Source organism: Symphodus melops, assembly GCF_947650265.1.
Source record: "Symphodus melops genome assembly, chromosome: 13".
Taxonomy (NCBI): Eukaryota; Metazoa; Chordata; class Actinopteri; order Labriformes; family Labridae; genus Symphodus; species Symphodus melops.
Window position 1 is genome coordinate 5535460 of NC_136703.1, and position 18725 is coordinate 5554184.

General features: G+C 41.5%; 3 protein-coding genes across 8 annotated transcripts in view; all 3 read right to left on the minus strand.

The window, feature by feature from the left end:
- Positions 1-409: 409 nt before the first annotated feature.
- Positions 410-10949, minus strand: adnpb (activity-dependent neuroprotector homeobox b). Of its 5 annotated transcripts, none has more exons than XM_079358723.1 (5): positions 10714-10949; positions 10356-10546; positions 6467-6583; positions 4649-4741; positions 410-4494 (listed from the first exon to the last, which is right to left on the minus strand). In XM_079358723.1, exons 3-5 carry the CDS (start codon positions 6572-6574, stop codon positions 1489-1491), a joined length of 3207 nt encoding a protein of 1068 aa, XP_079214849.1. In that variant the 5' UTR covers positions 6575-6583; positions 10356-10546; positions 10714-10949; the 3' UTR covers positions 410-1488. The 5 variants fall into 5 exon arrangements, with proteins under 5 accessions (XP_079214849.1, XP_079214848.1, XP_079214851.1 ...); XM_079358722.1 differs by having other exon boundaries at positions 10641-10949; XM_079358725.1 differs by lacking the exon at positions 10356-10546.
- Positions 10950-12253: 1304 nt separating this feature from the next.
- On the minus strand, positions 12254-16226 carry dpm1 (dolichyl-phosphate mannosyltransferase subunit 1, catalytic). The gene is made up of 9 exons (XM_079358734.1): positions 16029-16226; positions 15428-15527; positions 15198-15231; positions 15032-15108; positions 13963-13988; positions 13710-13805; positions 13537-13605; positions 13332-13446; positions 12254-12627 (listed from the first exon to the last, which is right to left on the minus strand). Exons 1-9 carry the CDS (start codon positions 16157-16159, stop codon positions 12523-12525), a joined length of 753 nt encoding a protein of 250 aa, XP_079214860.1. The 5' UTR covers positions 16160-16226; the 3' UTR covers positions 12254-12522.
- A 1125-nt stretch (positions 16227-17351) lies between these two features.
- Positions 17352-18725, minus strand: part of LOC306833541 (collagen alpha-1(XX) chain-like) — a 31801-nt gene continuing 30427 nt past the window's right edge. Inside the window, exon 42 of one of the 2 annotated variants that reach the window (XM_079358856.1) lies at positions 17352-18223. In XM_079358856.1, coding sequence (XP_079214982.1) covers positions 18198-18223 — 26 coding nt within the window. In that variant the 3' untranslated portion in view covers positions 17352-18197. Of the gene's footprint in view, positions 18227-18725 lie in introns of both variants that reach the window. The other variant, XM_079358855.1, reaches the window with a different exon arrangement.

Genomic DNA, 18725 nt, shown 5'->3' on the forward strand with positions numbered 1-18725 from the left:
AGTCCAATTTAACTAAATACTCCGTTCATAATTAAAGGCAATATCTTCTGTTTAATTGGCAAAATCACATTTCTCCCTACGTAACTGCCCATTCAATGTAAAAGGAAACCCCTACCATAATATATAGGGAAAATATTTAGTAGGAAACCATTAACTACAGTATTTAAACCCCCCAACAACCCACCAGTGTGCAATATCCTACATCAGACATAACTTTACCCCCCACTGTGATTCACTCAGTAGCTCCTTTTCTACCACAAAGCAGAACTTAACTGACAGTTGTACGAGTAAACCAGCTCCAAGATTTCCTAACTTTGACACAATTTCAGCCTCAAACACCAACTGCAGTTTTTAGAGAGTATGAAGACTTTTTCTGTGGAACCTATTGTTAAAGAAACTTAAACTGAAGTTAAGTGAGAAGCACAATTACAGCACTTTATTGTTCATAAATGCTTAAGTGAAAAATGGAAACAAAACAAATACGCACAATTCAAAGAACACATATTGAACACGACTATTTTTTGGGGGAAAAAGAGGCTTCAACTTCTGCGAGTGTCAGAATTGGGACAGTTCAGCCTTGTGGAGCGAAGAAACTATGTGAACCGAAAATAAAAGAGCAAGAAGAGTCGAGTCAAGGCTAGTGAGCATAAGGCTGCAAAAGATGATGAAATGGTCCTTAATACTGTAAGAGAAAGTGGAAAAACTCAGCGCCAGTATATTGTCAGAACCAAAAACTAAAAAAAAAAAAAAAAATTCAAATAAAATCTAGGTCAAGTTGAAAGCAAAAACAAATCATTCTATTATTTCATTTATATATAGATATATTATTTTGCAAAGAAAAACTAGGTTTGTTAAAAAATAAACTTAAACACAAGAAAATACCAGCCACCAAAGCAACATCTAGCGTTAAGCATACCAATGTATAACTTATGAGGCTACCTTACACACAGGTAATAGCAAATATTGAAGGGTACATGTACGGCAACATGTGTCCAAACACGTCTAAAAGACTGTACAAATATACATTACCCATCTCAGTAGAAGGAAAAATGATGGATTATCTGGTCAGCTCAAAGGCTCAACCGAACAATAACTCAATATTTTGAGCCACTTTAACAAGTTCAGTGGCGAAATGAACATTACCCTTTATCTTAATGTAATAAAGAATATAGAAGGCAAAAAACTTTCTATTTGTTTGGTGTAACTGTTTTTTCTTTGCACCAGCCCCTCGCACTGGAGGAAACAGATTAAAACTGTTTACAAATCTTTACATCAATCTTAGCTGCTTGTTGAGTCCTGTCCGTGAACGTTACTGGATGGCTTGTTTTGAGTTGACTCAAGTCGTTCCATCTGTTTCTTGACCCCCCTCCTTCACAAAAAGCCAGCATTAACAGGGACTGTCCTTCAGTTCAAGCGAGGCAGGTTTGTTGGCATGGATCAAAAACCTAAGTGTCTCTTGGACTGTGTGAGTCTTGTTGGTTTTAGCAGTCAGACCTGCTGTTTGCCCAGCTGCGCCCTGTCCCTCCCACTTCTTGCAGATGATGGAACAAACTTGGGAATGATAATGGGCAGAGTCTCTCTTTCTTTAGCATCCAGTCTTCCTGAGGCACCTGTGGGTCCGAAACCATTCTCTACATGTGCGCCTTCGTCCTCCTCCTCGTCATCATCCTCTTCATCATCATCATCATCATCCTCCTCATCGTCATCTGATAAATCATCAAGATCTGAAACAATCTTGGCCCCTGTCCTTGGCTCAGTTCTTTCTTTAGCTTCAGTAAGCTGTTTGTTACCATGGAGATGTACCTCTCCCTCTCGTTCCCTGCAATGCCTCTGCTGCTCTTCCTCATCACTGTCAGAGTCGATGGCAATGGGCTCAGAGAGGTCTAGAGGCGTTTTCTGTAGTAAGGTGCTGTTGATTGTCTTGGGTTGGTTTCTGCTGGCACTGACAGGTTTTAGGGCAGATGGGCTTACTTGAGTATCTTCTTCAATGGGCTGTCCCTTTCTTGGCGGGGCCACGCCACCATTAGCAGCAACAAGCGCCTTATGTCTCTGTAGAGCCTGCTCTGACAACCCCATATGTGTACTGGACGTCCGCCTCTTGCTTTGTCTGCCCTCAAACACGTCGTCCAGAACTAATGCTAGCTCATGTCTTACTTTACTAAGCTCGTGCATACTGAACCCAAGCAACACATTAGCAGTTTGGGTCTCACATTCCTGTACACATTTCCTCCTTTTGTTCACAAAGTGGCTCGAGATGTCAGACTTCCATAGCCAAAGACTGGCTGCGAGCTTCTCTACCTCCCGCCGCGTGGGATACGGTGCTTCGTTGAAATATTGCGTGAGGAATGCCTTTCTGGATTCGTAAGACTCATTTTCGTGTCCTTTGGGGTCAAGGGCCAGAATTACAGGCTCGTCAGAGTTCTCTACAAATGCACACGGCCCGTTGTAATCCCGTGGGTGGGCCCTTTCTCCAGGGGGTCCGGGCCTCCTCCTTTTTGGTGCACCAGAGTCAGAACTGTCAAAGCTGGCCCGTTTGAGAGAGCTGCTCTGGTTCTGGCTGACACGAGGAGAATGTGCTGCCCGGCTATCTTGTCCATTCTGAGATTTCCCTACACCTCGACAGTGCACCAAGTGTAGTGTGATGGTGGAGGCAGTCATGTTGCTAGTATAAACCCCCAAACAGTGAATACACTTGTAGGTCAGCTTCTTTTCCACTGGGTGAACTGTCTGAATCACCTGGTGCCTGTCTCTCAGGTGGTGTGCCAGTGAGTCTGAGATTGGGCCCTTGAGGATTGAAAAACAAAGGGGACAAAGTGTCTTGCCCACGTCCCTCTTGTAGGGCACAGACGCCTGAGGGTTACTCTTTGTTGGTGCACTGTCAGCATTTGCTAAAGGCGTTTTGGGAGGATGTTGAGGCATTAACCTCTTGCCTGATATAAGGGAGGCAGACAAGGCGGACGGGACGGAGGCTGTGTTGTTGTTTTGAGCATGAAATGCCACAGATTCCTCTGGGGCATCTTTCATGTTGTAGGTAGTGACAATCAACTGAACATTTTTGGGACTACCCTGCTGCAGAGTGAGGTCAAAGGTCAAGGGAGAATCTGTGCGTGGGCCAACACTCTCCTCTGGGTGGGACAGGCGCATGTGAGCCACCATCTTCTCAACGTCATTAAAAGTCGCACGGCAGTGTGGGCAAGACAGACCATGAATCAACATGTGGTTTAACAAAGTGTCACTTGGGAGATAGCGGTTGCAGTAGAGACACTTGCTGGTGAAGTTGTGGATCTTCATTATGTAGTTAGCTACAGCAGGAACCTTCTCCGCTTTGTGCTCCTTCTCAAAATGAGCACTATAGACATTCTCTGGAAAGAGCTCATTGCAGATGGTGCAGATTTTCCACTTCTGGGTATAAGACGTACCAAGGACTGAGGAACCACCTTTCTTAGAAGTAACAGAAGCTACAGTGGTCGCTGCCGCCTGGACACGTGAACCCAGGGAGTTGGATTTGAGTGATGAAGAGGCGCTGACAACAACTTGACTCCGCAGGTTGCCACCAGAAATAAGCTGCTTTGCGGCATGCGACTGCTGGGGCACGGAGACTTGGGCATTGCCTGGTAAAGTAACCCTCACTTGCTGACTGCCAACAGAAAATGGCTGGGTGGTCCCAGCTTTTAATCTTACTGCATCGTGTTTCAACCCAGGTAAAAGACTTGAGTTGAAGCCGGGCTTTGATGGGATGACAACACGACCCAGCTGCTGTGAGCCGGGAGTCCTGGTAGTGGCCATCACTGCACCTTTAGGACCCATCCCAATGATGGTTTTGTCACCTAGGGTTTTTGGTGGGATAATGAGGGTTGGTTTGGGACGAGGAAATATCACGCTGGTGTGTCCAATCATGGCAGTTACCTGGTAGCCTATCCTCTCGTGATCCTCAATCACATGTTGAACAAGCGCCTCGTAGGTCCTCGGAACAAACAGACACTTCTTGCAATGAATCTGGTTACTGTTGACAATGTTCGTTTTATTACTCTCTGTATTGCCTGTCGCTCCTGCTGTGCCACCGTTCTGAGTGTTTGTCTTCTCTCCTGGTTTCACAATGTAGGGCTGGGCCACTTGCTGGAAGTGTTCCCGGTAGATGTGCTTTCGCACCACATTGTACAAAGGGTCCCTGTAGGTGCACTTCTTGCAGTAGTACACAGCCTGTTCCACACTGTCCGAAGTCCTTTTGAGGACACCATCCTTCATCATCACCCCTCCAGCTCCAGCTACCATTCCACCAGTGGCCTGCCTCACAGCGTTGTTCGGCATGTGGAATAGTTTAATGTGTGTTTCGAGGGTCTTTTTGTTGCCGTTATAAGTGCAGTAGGGGCAGTTGAGCAGGATGTTGTTCTCAAAGTCCTCGCTGTGGACATTGCGAAAATGGCTCTTGTATGCAGAGAAGTACTTGGATGAGAAGAGGCAGCCAGTGCAGCAGAAAGGTTTTGATCTGTAGTCCTGGAGAGATAAGGTGAGAAAATAATTAGGTTCTTTAGTAGTATTGTATTGTATTGAGTACAATATTGTACCATCAGACATGTTTTGTACTTGTATACATGTTGAAATAAACTGAATATTTATGTGAGAGTGTGTAATTGAAAGTGTCACACACCTGGACTTTGGTATGGGATGGTTCCCACATGCATACATCATCCCAGTTAGTGTGCTTTATATACACCTCTGGAGGAGTATACTCTTTGTAGTCCTAAACAAAGAAGAGTGAAGGTCATTACTTCAGACAAGACAAAACAAAACGGTTTTAAAATACAATTTCACACTTGGGTATAATTTGGTTTTGGGGACAAGGTTCAGTGTTAACATTGGAAAAAGTCAGACAATTACACTTACGAAATTATATTTTATTTATTTAAAAAAAGGTCTACATTGATCAGTTTTAGATCATTAGAAGATTGACCTGTTCAGAATACCTAAACTGCAGCTCCTGAGAGCAGGCAGTCGCAGTGTTCCCTCACACACTTATAAAGAGACATTGGGGGAAACTCCTGCACCTCAAACTTAAGAGTCTGTATTCTCTCTGTTCAGTTTTTGCTCTGGCTTGATTGAAATCTGCAGTGACAGGTTGTCTTGATACACCATACTGTGCATCTAAAGGCCATGAGCGGAGGACCCTCCAACTCTGGAGAATCCTCTTAGCTTCTTTTTTGCCATTCAGAGAGAGAGAGAGACTGCATAAGTTAAGACCATAAGCAAACCTTGAGAGCATTGTTAAAAGGACGAGCATGCTACAGCTCACAGACACTGCATGATCAATGCCAGGTAATACCTGCACCAATGAAAATGTAAAGCCCAACACAGTCCCAGCAGATTTCTGTTTATCTGGAGTCTGGCTCTGTTCAATGTTTCTGCCGGTTAAAACGCTTTGCTACTCTTACTTTGTAAAATGTTGCTAGTGTCATTTAAATGTGAGGTCACAATTAGTACAGTCTAAATCTGTTCTTTATGTAAAGTCAAGAAAAAATAAATACAGATCTTTTTTTATGCAAGTAAAGAAAATGTGATATTTTAAACAAGTCATTTTTCAGGTCACAGGCAGCAAAAAAAATATTGAAATATTTATTTGACATATTTTGGAGGGTGAGAATTGAAACCTACTGTCCTTTAGAACAAGCAATGTTCGGGCTCAAAATGAGTCAATGTTTTTAACTGATCATCTCTTTAGAATCATATCTACATAGAATGAGTCATATTGATTGTGGCTGATATATATATATATATTTTTTTATCTTGGCTCTTTATTCCTAAATTTTACAGATACGACAGTGGAAGAATTTAGAAATTGGGGAGAGAATGACATCCGTACATGAGGCACGCACACTAACCACTAGGCTACAGGCACCACATTTTGGATGATAATTCATAAGGTGCAAACAAATAACTTAGACTTGAAGCCGAGCAAACATTAGAACCTGTGACATAAATTAGACAGTATTCAACAGGACAGTCTAAAACCTCATCCCTGGAAATATTTCTTCTTGTACACGTCACTAGGAGTATCCTTCTTGAACATAACATATTATAAAAGGACATGTCTACTAAGGAAAGGACATACTGTACACACTGTATGAATCCAGTTCATAGACTATCATTATAAATGCTTGATATTTATGCAGTAGTTCCAGTCACCTTACTTGAACATTACTTCTCATAGCAAGGCAAATCAAATCAAAGAAATTTCAGTTACATTAAATGTAACCCAACATTTCCTGCATGTACAACAGGTTTATATTTCATCCAAACAAGAATCATTCTCAGCTCTTATCAGGGTTAAATATGATGTTGGGAATAAGACATTTTCTTAATGACAATCAGAACCATATTTTGTGAGGCGACAGTAAGTTCTAGTAATGCATAAAATCCTTCTTAAGAAAACACATGAACACAGAAAGCACAGTTGTCTGAGCATGCTCACCTCTAGGTGATCTCTGCAGAACTCCAAACCAATATCCCCAAGCACCCTTTTAACATTTTTTCTTGCTTTCCGCAGACTGCCGAGGTTATTGACAGGGAGCTGGAACATCCTGCCCACCTGGATTGAAAGACAGACACATAAAGCATGTTATCAGGAGCAGGGTATATCTGAACAGGTGTCAGTATCACAAGTCGGGAATCAATTCGACTGTACTTGACTTCACTCGAATAGCAAGAAGGGATGCAAGCAGAGAACATTCATGATAATAACCATGGATTTTTTATTTCTAACTTCAGTGTATAATGGAGTTCACGCTACAACTAAAACGATGACAACCCCCATCAAATGAGAAAGATGCTCCACTGATGGCTGGAACTATCTTTTGAAGGTCAGGCTGCTTTGGCATGGGGAGGAATACATCTAGTCCGACAGTTCATTATAGCTTTATTCAGCTATCGCGACTAAGAATTTTTAGCTCGCGTTATGAAACTAAAAGGGATGAAGTTGTTCCCTGATAGATTACAAAGTGCACTCTCATAGTGAGGATTCAGGCTAACCAGCCATGCATTCAGCACATGGGGCTACAGGAGGGGATTTCTCTAGGTATCAACAAGAACATAAACAACAACCCATGAACTTCAGTCTCAGGAATAGTTTGTGTAATTAAATGTTTGATGGCTAAAACTAGGTCTGGTTCAACTTGACCTCGTGCACGAGTAAGCAAATACACAACGGATGTGCTGCCTTCGAATGATCTAACACTAATGCACAAGCAAATGGAGGAAAGTCTGAGACTTTTAACTTATTAATGATGATGTCAAACGTACAGGTTTCACTATAAACAAGATCACTTAGTGCCCAGCAACACTGACATAATGACCTCACTAAAACCAAGTGTTATTAACATGTAGGCGAAACAGTTCTAACTAACTGTGTAACATGTCTGTTTAGTCTGATAAATGATGGTGTAACTTGAACATATCAACTTAACAAATAGATTAATCTATATGCTGGCAGTAGGTACGGACAGATCTGGATTTGAAAAGTCAGAGTTGCAGGCTGAACTTTTCAAATAGAAAGATCACTGTGTACTGTCTGTGATTCACACAACACTTAATAATGCATTCCACTGTACATTAGCTCCTTTGGTCCACATATGTAGCCAAGTGCTGCGGTCATGCATAAAGTGACGCATGCCTCATCTGTCCACATGCTTGTTAACAGGCAGGCGATGCAGGGACCTTACAAATGCATCTTTCATCAGAGATCGCAAACCGGTTATCTGCAAACAATTTTATTTTCAGACAAATCTTTCCTGTACAATAACCGAGAGAATGTCAAGAACTTTCTTTCAGTATCAGTCCGCGAAAGTTGAACCGTGACATGTTTAAGTTAACTGGCATGACAACAAACATCCTATGCTGTCATCATTGCACATGTGCACATCACCATGTCAATGCTAATGCAATGTATCATACAACCCTTGTCAAAAGCGGCAGGTCAAATGTCTCTCTTTAAAACGGTGCTCCAGGGGGCGCCGATAGCTCAGCGGCAGCGACAGCGCGCGTACCATGTTGCGAGGCTTTGCTCCTCGCACGGGCGGCCCGGGTTCGCGTCCGGCCTGTGGCCACTTTCCCGCATGTCTCTCCCCACTCTCTCCCCCTTTCCAACTCTATCCACTGTCCTATCAATAAAAGGCAAAAAGGCCAAAAATAAACCTTTATAAAAAAAAATAAATAAAAAAAAACGGTGCTCCATGTACTGAGGTCAAAGGTCAATGATGATCGATGACAAACAGGCAGCTCAGTCAAAACAAACAACTCAATCGCAAACAATCCCTGTGAACAACACAGTTCATTTTCCTTTGAGAAAACACAAAACCGAAGACAGGAACTGTGCATCTGACCTGCTCCAGAGGCCACCGGCCTGGTCAAGATTTGAGAGAACTGCTGATGATTGCGTCCATACACCTGTTCATGTATTTGTCTTGCCCGTTTGCCGTCTGTCTACCATTAAAAAAATATGCTGGACATACATCCTTGTCCACTTCCTCTCTGTCTTTCCTTCCTACTTCCTCTCATTACTCCTGGATGGCGCTAGAGAGCAGCACCATTATGTAAGCCTCCCTATGCTCTGCCTGCCCCTTTTCTCCCTGCCTCGCAATACCATCACAGAATGGCGCCTCCTATTGAGTCAGCAGTAGCCTCCACAATATGTCTGCAGTGGAGAAGGAAGGGAGGGGAGAGGAAGGGAGGTGAGGAGTGAGGGAGGGAGGGAGGGAGGGAGGGAGAGAGGCATGTTGAAAGGGGAGGGACAGAAGGAGCAAGAGAGTTCAGTTAAGAGGGTGGGTGAGTGTGGGGGAGTGGGTGGGTGAGGGAGCTAGAAGGAGGAGGAGGCAGAGAGAGAGAGAGAGCGAGAGAGCGAGGGGAGCAAGTGAGCGAGGGGAGAGGAGGGAGTGTGAGAGGGGAGAGAGGAAAACAGAGAGGACAGAGTAGAGGAGGAGAGAGCGACGGAAGTGGAGGGGGGAGGGGAGGGGGGGGTTGGACAGGCAGGCTTAGGAGGGAGGGTGGAAGGAAGGGAGAGAGGGAGGCTGAGTGAAGGAGGGGGAGAGAGGAAATGGTAGAGGGTGAGAGAAAGGGGGGGCAAAGGAGAGATGCGTAGGGGAGGGGGTGGTGGAAGAAAAGGGGCGAGAAAAAAAAAAGCCAAGGAGAGGCTGAGAGTAGGAGAGAAGGAAGGGAGAGAAGGGATAGGAGAGGGAGGAAAGGCAATAGGAGGCTGTTCTGCTGAGGGCTGCTGGCATAAAACAGGCTTACCCCTTCGCCTGTGTTGCGAAAAAGAGAAAAAATATTAGAGGCCTTCAACCAGCCTTTAACCACATACAGTATCTCTCTTCACACAATGACTCCACTGGGACATCATGATAACCTATGTTGTGTTTTAATTATGCTGTTCATTCAGCTCCTTCACTGGATGGATTTACTAAAAGCTTCAGTCAACATGTGAATTTAAATAAAAGTTTGAGATTCATAAAATCCATTCAGGTTAGTATATTTTAAGTGGAGCCACCATACCTGTCTAAAGCCCCTCCGTGTAAGTGGAGGTCTGTCTGTATGTGTGAGGTGTTAATGTTAGTAAGGTTGATGGTAATGACCCTGATAACAATCTGACACTTTTCCAGACTTAGTGACAGTCCACTTACCCTGAAATAAAAAAAAACAGGTTTGAGAGCATCATAACCCTTTATATCAGCTGTCTGATCATATTCAAATTAACTTACGTTTGATTTATTAAAAGCAAACTTTGATGAACCAAACTAGGAGAATAACATGTGCACAACCTGTCTCTGTGCTCCTGAGTGTGAATCGTGTCTCCCCCCCACCCCCCCCCCCCCAAAAACAAACACTGAGACTAGTCATGTAGATGCACTTTCAATATTCATTCGCAAAACCCCAGTTAGTGATTATTTAGTTCCACGCAGAACAAGCAGCAATCTGTGTGGTGTGTTGACTGTAATCTCTCATCAACATCTGGCTGTATCGACATCGATAGCTTTAGACAGAGAACTGACAAAGAATAGAGGGGGGAGACACAGCGCGCTAAGTTAGCATGCTAAGCTAACTAACTCGCACCCACAACATGCTGCCGTTTGGTCCCCTTGATTGAATGCGTTTGATATTCGCGGGGCTGTTACAATAAATGAACCCTTCCGGATATCTGGTTGAATTTGAGTTATGATTGAAACGACCAACGACTTCACATAGCCAGCCAAGTTACCTCAGCTTTACTTCAACACATTACCCGTCTCATCCCCGCAGGTTAGTCAACGGCTAACAGCAAACGACAACGTTTTTTTAACGGTTATGTCCCGTTTAATGACAGACAAGTTTACCTGCTTTCACATCCAGCACTCCCGTCTGAGTGAAATGTGTCACTTCAGGATGGCAGTGGCGATGTACAGTCACTTTCCCTGGGACCAGATGTCGTTGTGATCCTCGCAGGTGACAGCTAGCCACCCCGGCCCCGTCTTTCAGTCCTCCACACCAAACGTCCCCCCCTCTCCGAAACGGACTACCTTCGTCCCTGTCGTCGGCAAAAGGCAACAAAAAGCCCCCTCACCACTCATGAGACAATTAAAACATCCATTCCTTGAGGTGTAGAGGACAGAACCTCCTACCCTATTGTTTGGGAATAACTCCCGGCGTGACCACTCTTTAAAAAAAATGTGCCTAAAGTCTTTATATTATTACCTTTCAGCCGGTAAAGCTCTGACTATTCTGCTCACTGACAGACAATACACATCAGGCTAGAAACTGCCCTATCCAAAATGGCGCAAATAAAAGGGGCGGAAGTGACGTCTACTTGATTAGCATAAATAATCTTATTGTGAGTGAGATCCCTCGCGACCCTCTGCTCATTAAAGTCTTAATTGGTCTGTTAATCAGCCTGGCCAATTAAGTGTATATCTTTACAAAAAAAGACATTACTCGACCCTCAAAAATCCCGCAGAGGCCTCTTTTGGTTTGTGTATCTCAAGTCGGAGGGGTAAACAACGCGGAGCAGCAGTTGCAGGGTTTAATCGACAGCGGGCGTCCTTCTTCAGTGGGGCCTTCATCAGTTCACGAGCATGCGCAGTTTAAGCGTCCCCCTCTCCTCCCCCCACGAAGGGTCGGACGTCTTCAGCCACAGTAGTTAGTGTGATTGGTAGCAAGAGTTTGACCGACGGTGGGTGGCGCTGTACTGTGCTTGTTTCTCCTAGAATGAAAGGGACTACTTTTCTGCACTATGCCCTCTAAAGGAAGCCCCTAACAACGCTGAACACATAATCTCATATAAACTGCATTTGAACTGGTTAAAGTTCTCAGTCAACTCCATTTAACCCCTTACCCTCCTCCAATCATAATTAAAAAAAAGTTAATTCCCCAACAGGCTACATCACACTTTCTGTCTCTGATTCAAAGTACATGGTGATCTCTAGGTTTGCTGTGAGATGAAGCCTCCCCTAAAGGGGTCAGATCAACCTTTCAAGGTTCAGATTTCTTAAAAATGAGTTTAAATAACCACTGGTATTGCCCTGGGGGAATTTCCTGACATTGTAATCCGTCATGCAAATGACTCCACCATTTTTGTAAGGAGAAAACTATATACTGTGAAATGCTTTTATTTTCTGTCTTTTAAACCTAATTTATCAATATTTACATCGATGTGATCACTAGATACATCACATCCAAGTAACAAACGTTTGAGACAACTTACCACTTAGTAAAACACTAATTTCTTGGGCACCACACCCCTCTGTAAAGACCAATAAATAATTGAAATTGACAGTAGTTGGACTTCTCAGTCGTTTGCATTTAAATGATTTACAAAAAAATCTAGTTGTTGTGGTATGTTGTTTTTTTAAATACAAAGGATTTAGGTCACCTGTGCAATTGTCAAACTTGTGTACCTCAAGGTGAAGGTCACTCATCCGGAATCACTGCATCAGTGTATGTGAGAAACATTTAAAAACCGTTATCGTTACCTCAGCTGTGTCATCACTGAATAGCCACCACATGTTCTGATGAAAAACCTATAACGTGGCACCACACAAGGCTAAAAAAATGTGACTATTTCCAAGGTCATGTGTGAATTTCTACACTGAATTTCACGTTTTCTGAGTTGTTGAGTAAGTACCTGAGGTTAGTGCTCACCTTGAATAATAATAAATAAGAAGTGAAGCTGCTTACTCTCTGTCACTGCTTTAGGCTTTGAGACTGTTGAAGGAATAAAACCAGAAAAAACACAACAAACTATACAAACAGTTTATTTTATACAATCACAGATAAAGCAAGTCATCTTGAAGTGTTCTATGCGCATGATCTAAAACAACTCAACAAAATGATGGGAATGTGAAGCACCATTTCCTTCAGTTTTCAGGACGGTTACTGACAGAGAATAGTTTCAAAATGAGTGCGAGCAGAGCCCCTCTTGTCCTACAGTATACCATCATGTCACTGTCTGACCAATGGTAAGTGTCCCTTTGTTAAAACAACTATTGTGCTACATCCAAACAGTGATCATGTTGTGGCAAAGAGTGTGAGCAGTCCTTTCACAAAAGAAATGATCTCATTCCCTCCAAGCTTGGACTCTCCATAAACTCGATCCACAAAGGAAATCGGCACCTGTTGTTTGAAAGAAGAAAAGAAGAGAAAAAAAGAAACAATTTTGGTGAATCATTCTTCTTGTTTACTTTTATTTTCACCATTGATGAAACAAAAAAGAAAAGTGGAGAGATTTCATTTTTTTATCATCCAGACAATGTGAGACCAGGTCTCCCACCTGGCTTCATAGACAGTCTACGTTTATTTTTTTAAGATGTATTTTGGGGCTTTTTATACCTTTATTACACAGCTGAAGAGAGAGAGAGGAGAGAGTGAGGGATGACCTACATGGGATATGTGACATAATCGCAAAGCCATCTGATTACCTATTGAACTATTTTGGAAATGTTTTTTGGCCCTTGACTGTATTCATGGGACAACTGATGAGAGACGGCAGGATAGACATGGATCAAAGGGCCAAGTGTTACAATCCTGCTCTTCCAAATCAGTTACACTGGTTCCCCCGAAAATTACACGTCTCTCACAATCTGACCCAAAACCTCAGTATAATAAACTTAATATCAGTAGTATTTCTAGCTGATGTGTTGTTTTAGTCCCTGTGTCCACTTAGAGTTTTTTTCCAGGCAGAAAAGCGCTGGCTGTGTGCTCGCATGAAGCGTCTGTCTTCTTCTCCAGGCGGCCTCAAGTGTGAGAACGCTCTTTAATTAACCACATGAATCAATGAATGACTGCATGAAAGACAGCAACAACATCTATGTCCTTACTTCTCCGATTGTGTAGTTGAGCTGCCGGGCGCGGACGATCATCTCCATCTGGAAGACGTATCCTTTAGACACACAGCGCTTCATCAGACTCTCCAGCACCTCCTTCTTATAAAGCCTGGCACCAGGGAACACAAGCAGCACACCCACATGGAATCACAGTTCGTATTTCAGCCGCAGTTTATTTCACTTCACATGCAGCACTCACCTGAAGCTCCCCGTGAGATCTGAAGCGCCGGGTCTCAACAACACCTGAGTCAAAAAGTTGGCCCCTCGACTGAGAGCGAAAAGGAAACAGAAAATCAAACGTCACACTCTTTCTCTCTGAAATCAGAGTCAGTGGAAATTAAAGTCATTTCACCGTTTTTGAGTTGCAGTTACCTGATGAGTTTCCTGCGAAGGTCCCAGCCGTACACACCTCCATCCCCTCGGTATCGAGTACCTGACACCACGTCGTAATTACCTTCCTTCTGCAATCTAACAATCAAGAGAAAATAGTTTGAAGTGAAGCCCTCCTCTACCCGTCATTAACGTCACTTCACTGAACTGTTTAAAATGCTGAATATGTTCCTGTTGAGATGAACTCTGTAAAACACAATCAAATGATTGAGAGTGAAAATGTAAAGACACTTACTCAATAAATTCTGGGATAAATTTGGGCTGAAATAATAGAGAAAAAAACAACAACAAAAACAATTAAAGACTATACTTCTTTATGTGGAAAATCCAACACAGAACTTGTTACAGATTAATTTAATTAAAGACACAGTGGACCGAAAGGAGTTCCCCATGATACAAAGACACACATCTGATATGAAATCAATACCCATCACGCACATTAGAAAGAGTTAAAAATAAGCTAGAATGAAATGAATTAGCTGATCATTGGCTGTTGATGACAGGTTTTTTTTTTAAAGGGATATATCTGACAGATTTAGTGTAACCTTCTGTCCTATTAATCTGGTTGGATCAAATCTATCCTCTTCTTTTTTTCCTTAAAGTTTATTTGGCTTTGTGTGCTTTTATTTAGAGACAGGACGGTGGACAGAGTCAGAAGTCGGAGACAGAGTGATGAATGGCAATGTAGCCAAAGGTCGGATTCAAACCCGGGTCGTCCGCTTGGAGGGCCGAAGCCTCTGTACAATAACCACCAGGTCTCCCGATGCCCCATATCGCTTCTATTTAATACTGTAGTTTCTCAATAATACAGAGTATGGCTGTTTGTTTACAATCAGAGACACAAACCACATACTCAGGTGTAAAACTTCCTTGATCATAACGACCGCTTCTGACTCAGGTGAATTTTAAAACTTCAATCCTTTCTCTTTACTTTTTAAAACGGAAGGATTTACTCTTTGTCCAAGTACATGTCTTTGAGTGTAGATTAAACACTTTATGATAGCATGTGTTTTAAAATAATATATGATACAGTTTGAGTCTTACCAGTATCATTCATTTGGTAGTTTACATTTCTGGTATTGTGACAACCCTTGTTCAGACTGCTGGTCAGACCAAGTAAAAAAAATAAAGTTGTCATGTTTGTGTTAGGAAATTGTGATTTCCAGAAAATTAAGAAAAAAAAAACTCTCTTAAAATACATACATTGTTGACCAAAAGATTTATGAATGAACAGAGACAGAAGTTTACGAAATAATAATACTAAGAATCTACTCTGTACCTAAAGAAAAACATGCTCAACTCACATGATGGGAAAGATCTGCATCCATTATGATGATGAAGTTCCCAGTAGCATGCTTCATACCATGGATGTAGGCCGTGCCTTTAAAAATAAAAGTGTATTTCATTAGTAGCTGGTAAACGGCTCTAAGTAAGAATACATCACTTTTATTTTGAAATTGTCCAACTTACCAAGCCCTAACTTTTTCGCTCTTGGTCTTAGAAGCTGAAGTGCAGAAAGGAGAGTCAGATCAAATGTTCAAAGATGATATTATACACCTGTCAGTACTCGATCTAAGTGTGCATAGGAATATTGAAGCATTGAGAATCATACACAAACAAAGACGTGTTGAAGCACTGAGTTAACATATTAAAGTGAGCACCATCACAGTGAAGAAAGGTTTTACAATAATGTCACGCACTATCTTATCCTCCCCATAAATCTTCTGCAGCTGCTCTGCTACCTCCAGTGTACCATCCGGGCTTCCGTCGTCGATCACAATTATCTCGTAGTTATAGCCACTGTCACAACACAACAAACTTTTACTCAGTAAGTTAAACAAGTACAGTGATGTTCACATTTGTTTTTGTTAAACCTAAAAAACCATCTTTTATTTATTCTCTTGATCTCTGATGAATTTTGTTTTTGAAAGTTGTTCAGGAAAGATGATAAGTATCTTCTGTCACTACACAACACCTTTACTATTTAAAAAAGCATTTTATTCACATTTGACATGATGTATTACTTTATCTTAGCAAAATCTGTATCTGTTGCTTTGCATTGCTGTACCTGTATTCGTATGGTATAAATGTAAAAACATACACCAAGTTAAAGTCAAGAGTAATTATTTAGTCTAGTTTGAGCTTGTTTCAGCTTAAACTTTAAATAAATTGACCCTGTTATCGTGATCAATAAAAAGTAAACTGAAGTGAAGAGTCGAGCTGGTTTAGTGACAGCTCATCATCTCGTTAGCTCAAAGCTAACATTAGCCGAGACTTGTTTCCAGGTTACCTCGGACTCACCTTTCCCCGAAATATTTCACCAGCAGCCAGACGATCAGAGGCAGGTTCTCTCTCTCGTTATAGGTTGGTAACAGCACGGAGTATTTGTCTGGATCGACCCGTTTGGGGTGAGAAGTTTTTCTGCTGGCCATGTCGACTTGTTTTACCTACAGAGGGTTAAACTACAAACAATACAGCGTAACATCCGGTATAGCTTTATGTAGTTTTCAAAATAAATCATTGGTGGCATTTATTTTAAACACTTGAGATATTAAACATGTTAAGACTGTATGCTGCCACAACATGGAAGGGTATCTTGATCTTATGGCTCTAAATGACCACAACCCACGATTTAAAAAAAAAAAAAAAAAAAAAAAAACATCGCAGCCTTGTATTTTCTATTAAACTTCATTAAATGTGTTTTTTTGTTTGATTTTTTCCATGAAAACGTTTGTTACAAGACCACAATACCTTTTGCAAACTGAGATGTACTACACGCAGATACATGTGATTTTTCAAATGGCACTGAATAATATTATTCTGAAACACCTTCACTCTCTTTAACTCGCTGGAGCTTTTGGTCAAAAACATGACCGAGGACCCGTTATTTTGCAATCATTTATCATCAGCTATTTTAAAACACATTGGATAGAAAAGTTACGTGTAAACACTTCGTCTGGTGATACTGAGGCAGGATTAATGAGGTCATAGTTTCAGAGCACCGGCCGTGATTATCGCTCCTCAGTCTGCGCAGAAAAAAACAAGGTGACATTTATTTTGAAACATATACAGATTATTTTCAAAACCGGAAATCGAGAGTAACACTCGCGCGAGTTTTCTAATCCGCTTTTGTGCTCCTCAAAATAGACCCCACTAGAAACAAATCTTCACCAAGGTTCCGACAAATTATATGCGTATGACATACCACTACTGCGAATAGATTCTTGTTGACTAATTGAAGGTGCTTTAAAAAGAGAAAAAAAATGGTTGTAGGTTATTATAGTAGTATTTTAAATACAGGTATGTCTTCCCAAACTGTAATTACATTTTAAATACCAAACAAATAAAATTGCATACTGATATTCTGCTGCTAGTTTGAACACTTAAACACACCTTAATTTCTTCTGGCAAATTGTTTTAATTATTTAAAATATTTCAAAATTGCAACCCATACCCTCGTTTATTTTAGACTTAGAGCCTGTCACAGAATATCATTGACCCCTGATAAGAATAGGAGATAATCACTTTGCCATCAGCATGAGGATTTTACATCAGGCAACTACACCAAACCATCCCGCAGTTAAAAGAGTCAGATTAAAAAAAACACAATAACACTTCATTAGACATGTTTGAATAAAGTTTATGAACAAGATATAAAATACTTATAAACAAAGTACAACTACCTAAAAATAATGTTTTAAAAACACACACACACACACACACACACACAGACACAGACACACACGCAAACACACACGCACGCGTTATGTGATGTTTTTACCCAAACCCTCGGTTTCAGACAATGTAAACGTGAATTTTCAAAAGGAGTAGGTAGAACATAAAATAGCAGACATCAATAATATCTATGAACAGTCAATACTATAAACAATATACAAAGTGATCTTACACACATTCTCACAGTATCGTTTATACCATGGAAAAAAAACAAACACTTTTACACCATGGATTATGCTTTTTCATTATCATTGAGGCAGTTAAGGTTAGCAAATGAAATAAGTGGGAATGTACCACAGCTGGCTAAACTACTTGGCATTGATACAGTGCATGAATACATAAAATAACATAAAAGGTTTCAGTGCGATTCTGGTGTATAAGACAGCGCGTGACTGATTCCAAAGGAGAATTAGTTTCATTTATAATGCTATCTTTCCAACACTTCTAAAAAAAGCTTCTTAATTATCCTTGCATCATTTGGAGCCATTTTATAAATTTCAGCACGCTCAAACAAGAGGACAGAGATCCTCCCTTGAGTGTTTCCTTTTCTCACACATAACGAAGCAGCCCCAACAGCTTCAGATTCAGTCAGTGGCAAATTCAAACCCACCAAACCTCTTCAGTTTAGCTTTTGAATCTTCGTTTCCAGCCATTCAGCTCCAAAGGAACCATAGTCATTTAAAGCAGATGTCCATCATCATACCTGTCCGTTGCAGCCTTCTTGATAATATCCACTTAAGGTTGGTAACCGTAATATGGGTCTTCTGAGATAGATGGGCGCACACACACAAAAAAAAGAGTCAACACACATTTACATTGTTCTTGTCAGTATCTGCAAATAATTGAGAGAATGCATTCACGATAAAAACATGGCAATGTTTGGATTATTTCCTGACAGAAGAACAACATGAGCACATTTTTTAATTTTCTATAAAAATACCACAACAGACTAGAGTAACTTATTATTATCCATTATGTATAATGTGTTGTCCTGTTTGGTGTTGCAGGTGGGCAGGAGCCAATCCACATGTTATTGGGTGAAAGGCAGGATCAATCACAGGGCTAACATGTAGAAACAGACAACCTGCAGTCACAGAGAGAACATGCAAACTCCACACAGAGAGGTCCTGCCCGACAGCGCTAACCACTGCAACACCATGCAGCACAACTTACTATAAAATGACACTTTTATCATTATATTATTTAAAAGTGTTTTCCCTATAAGGAGCCATCATCAGAGTTTGCACTTGGGTTGTAGCAGGT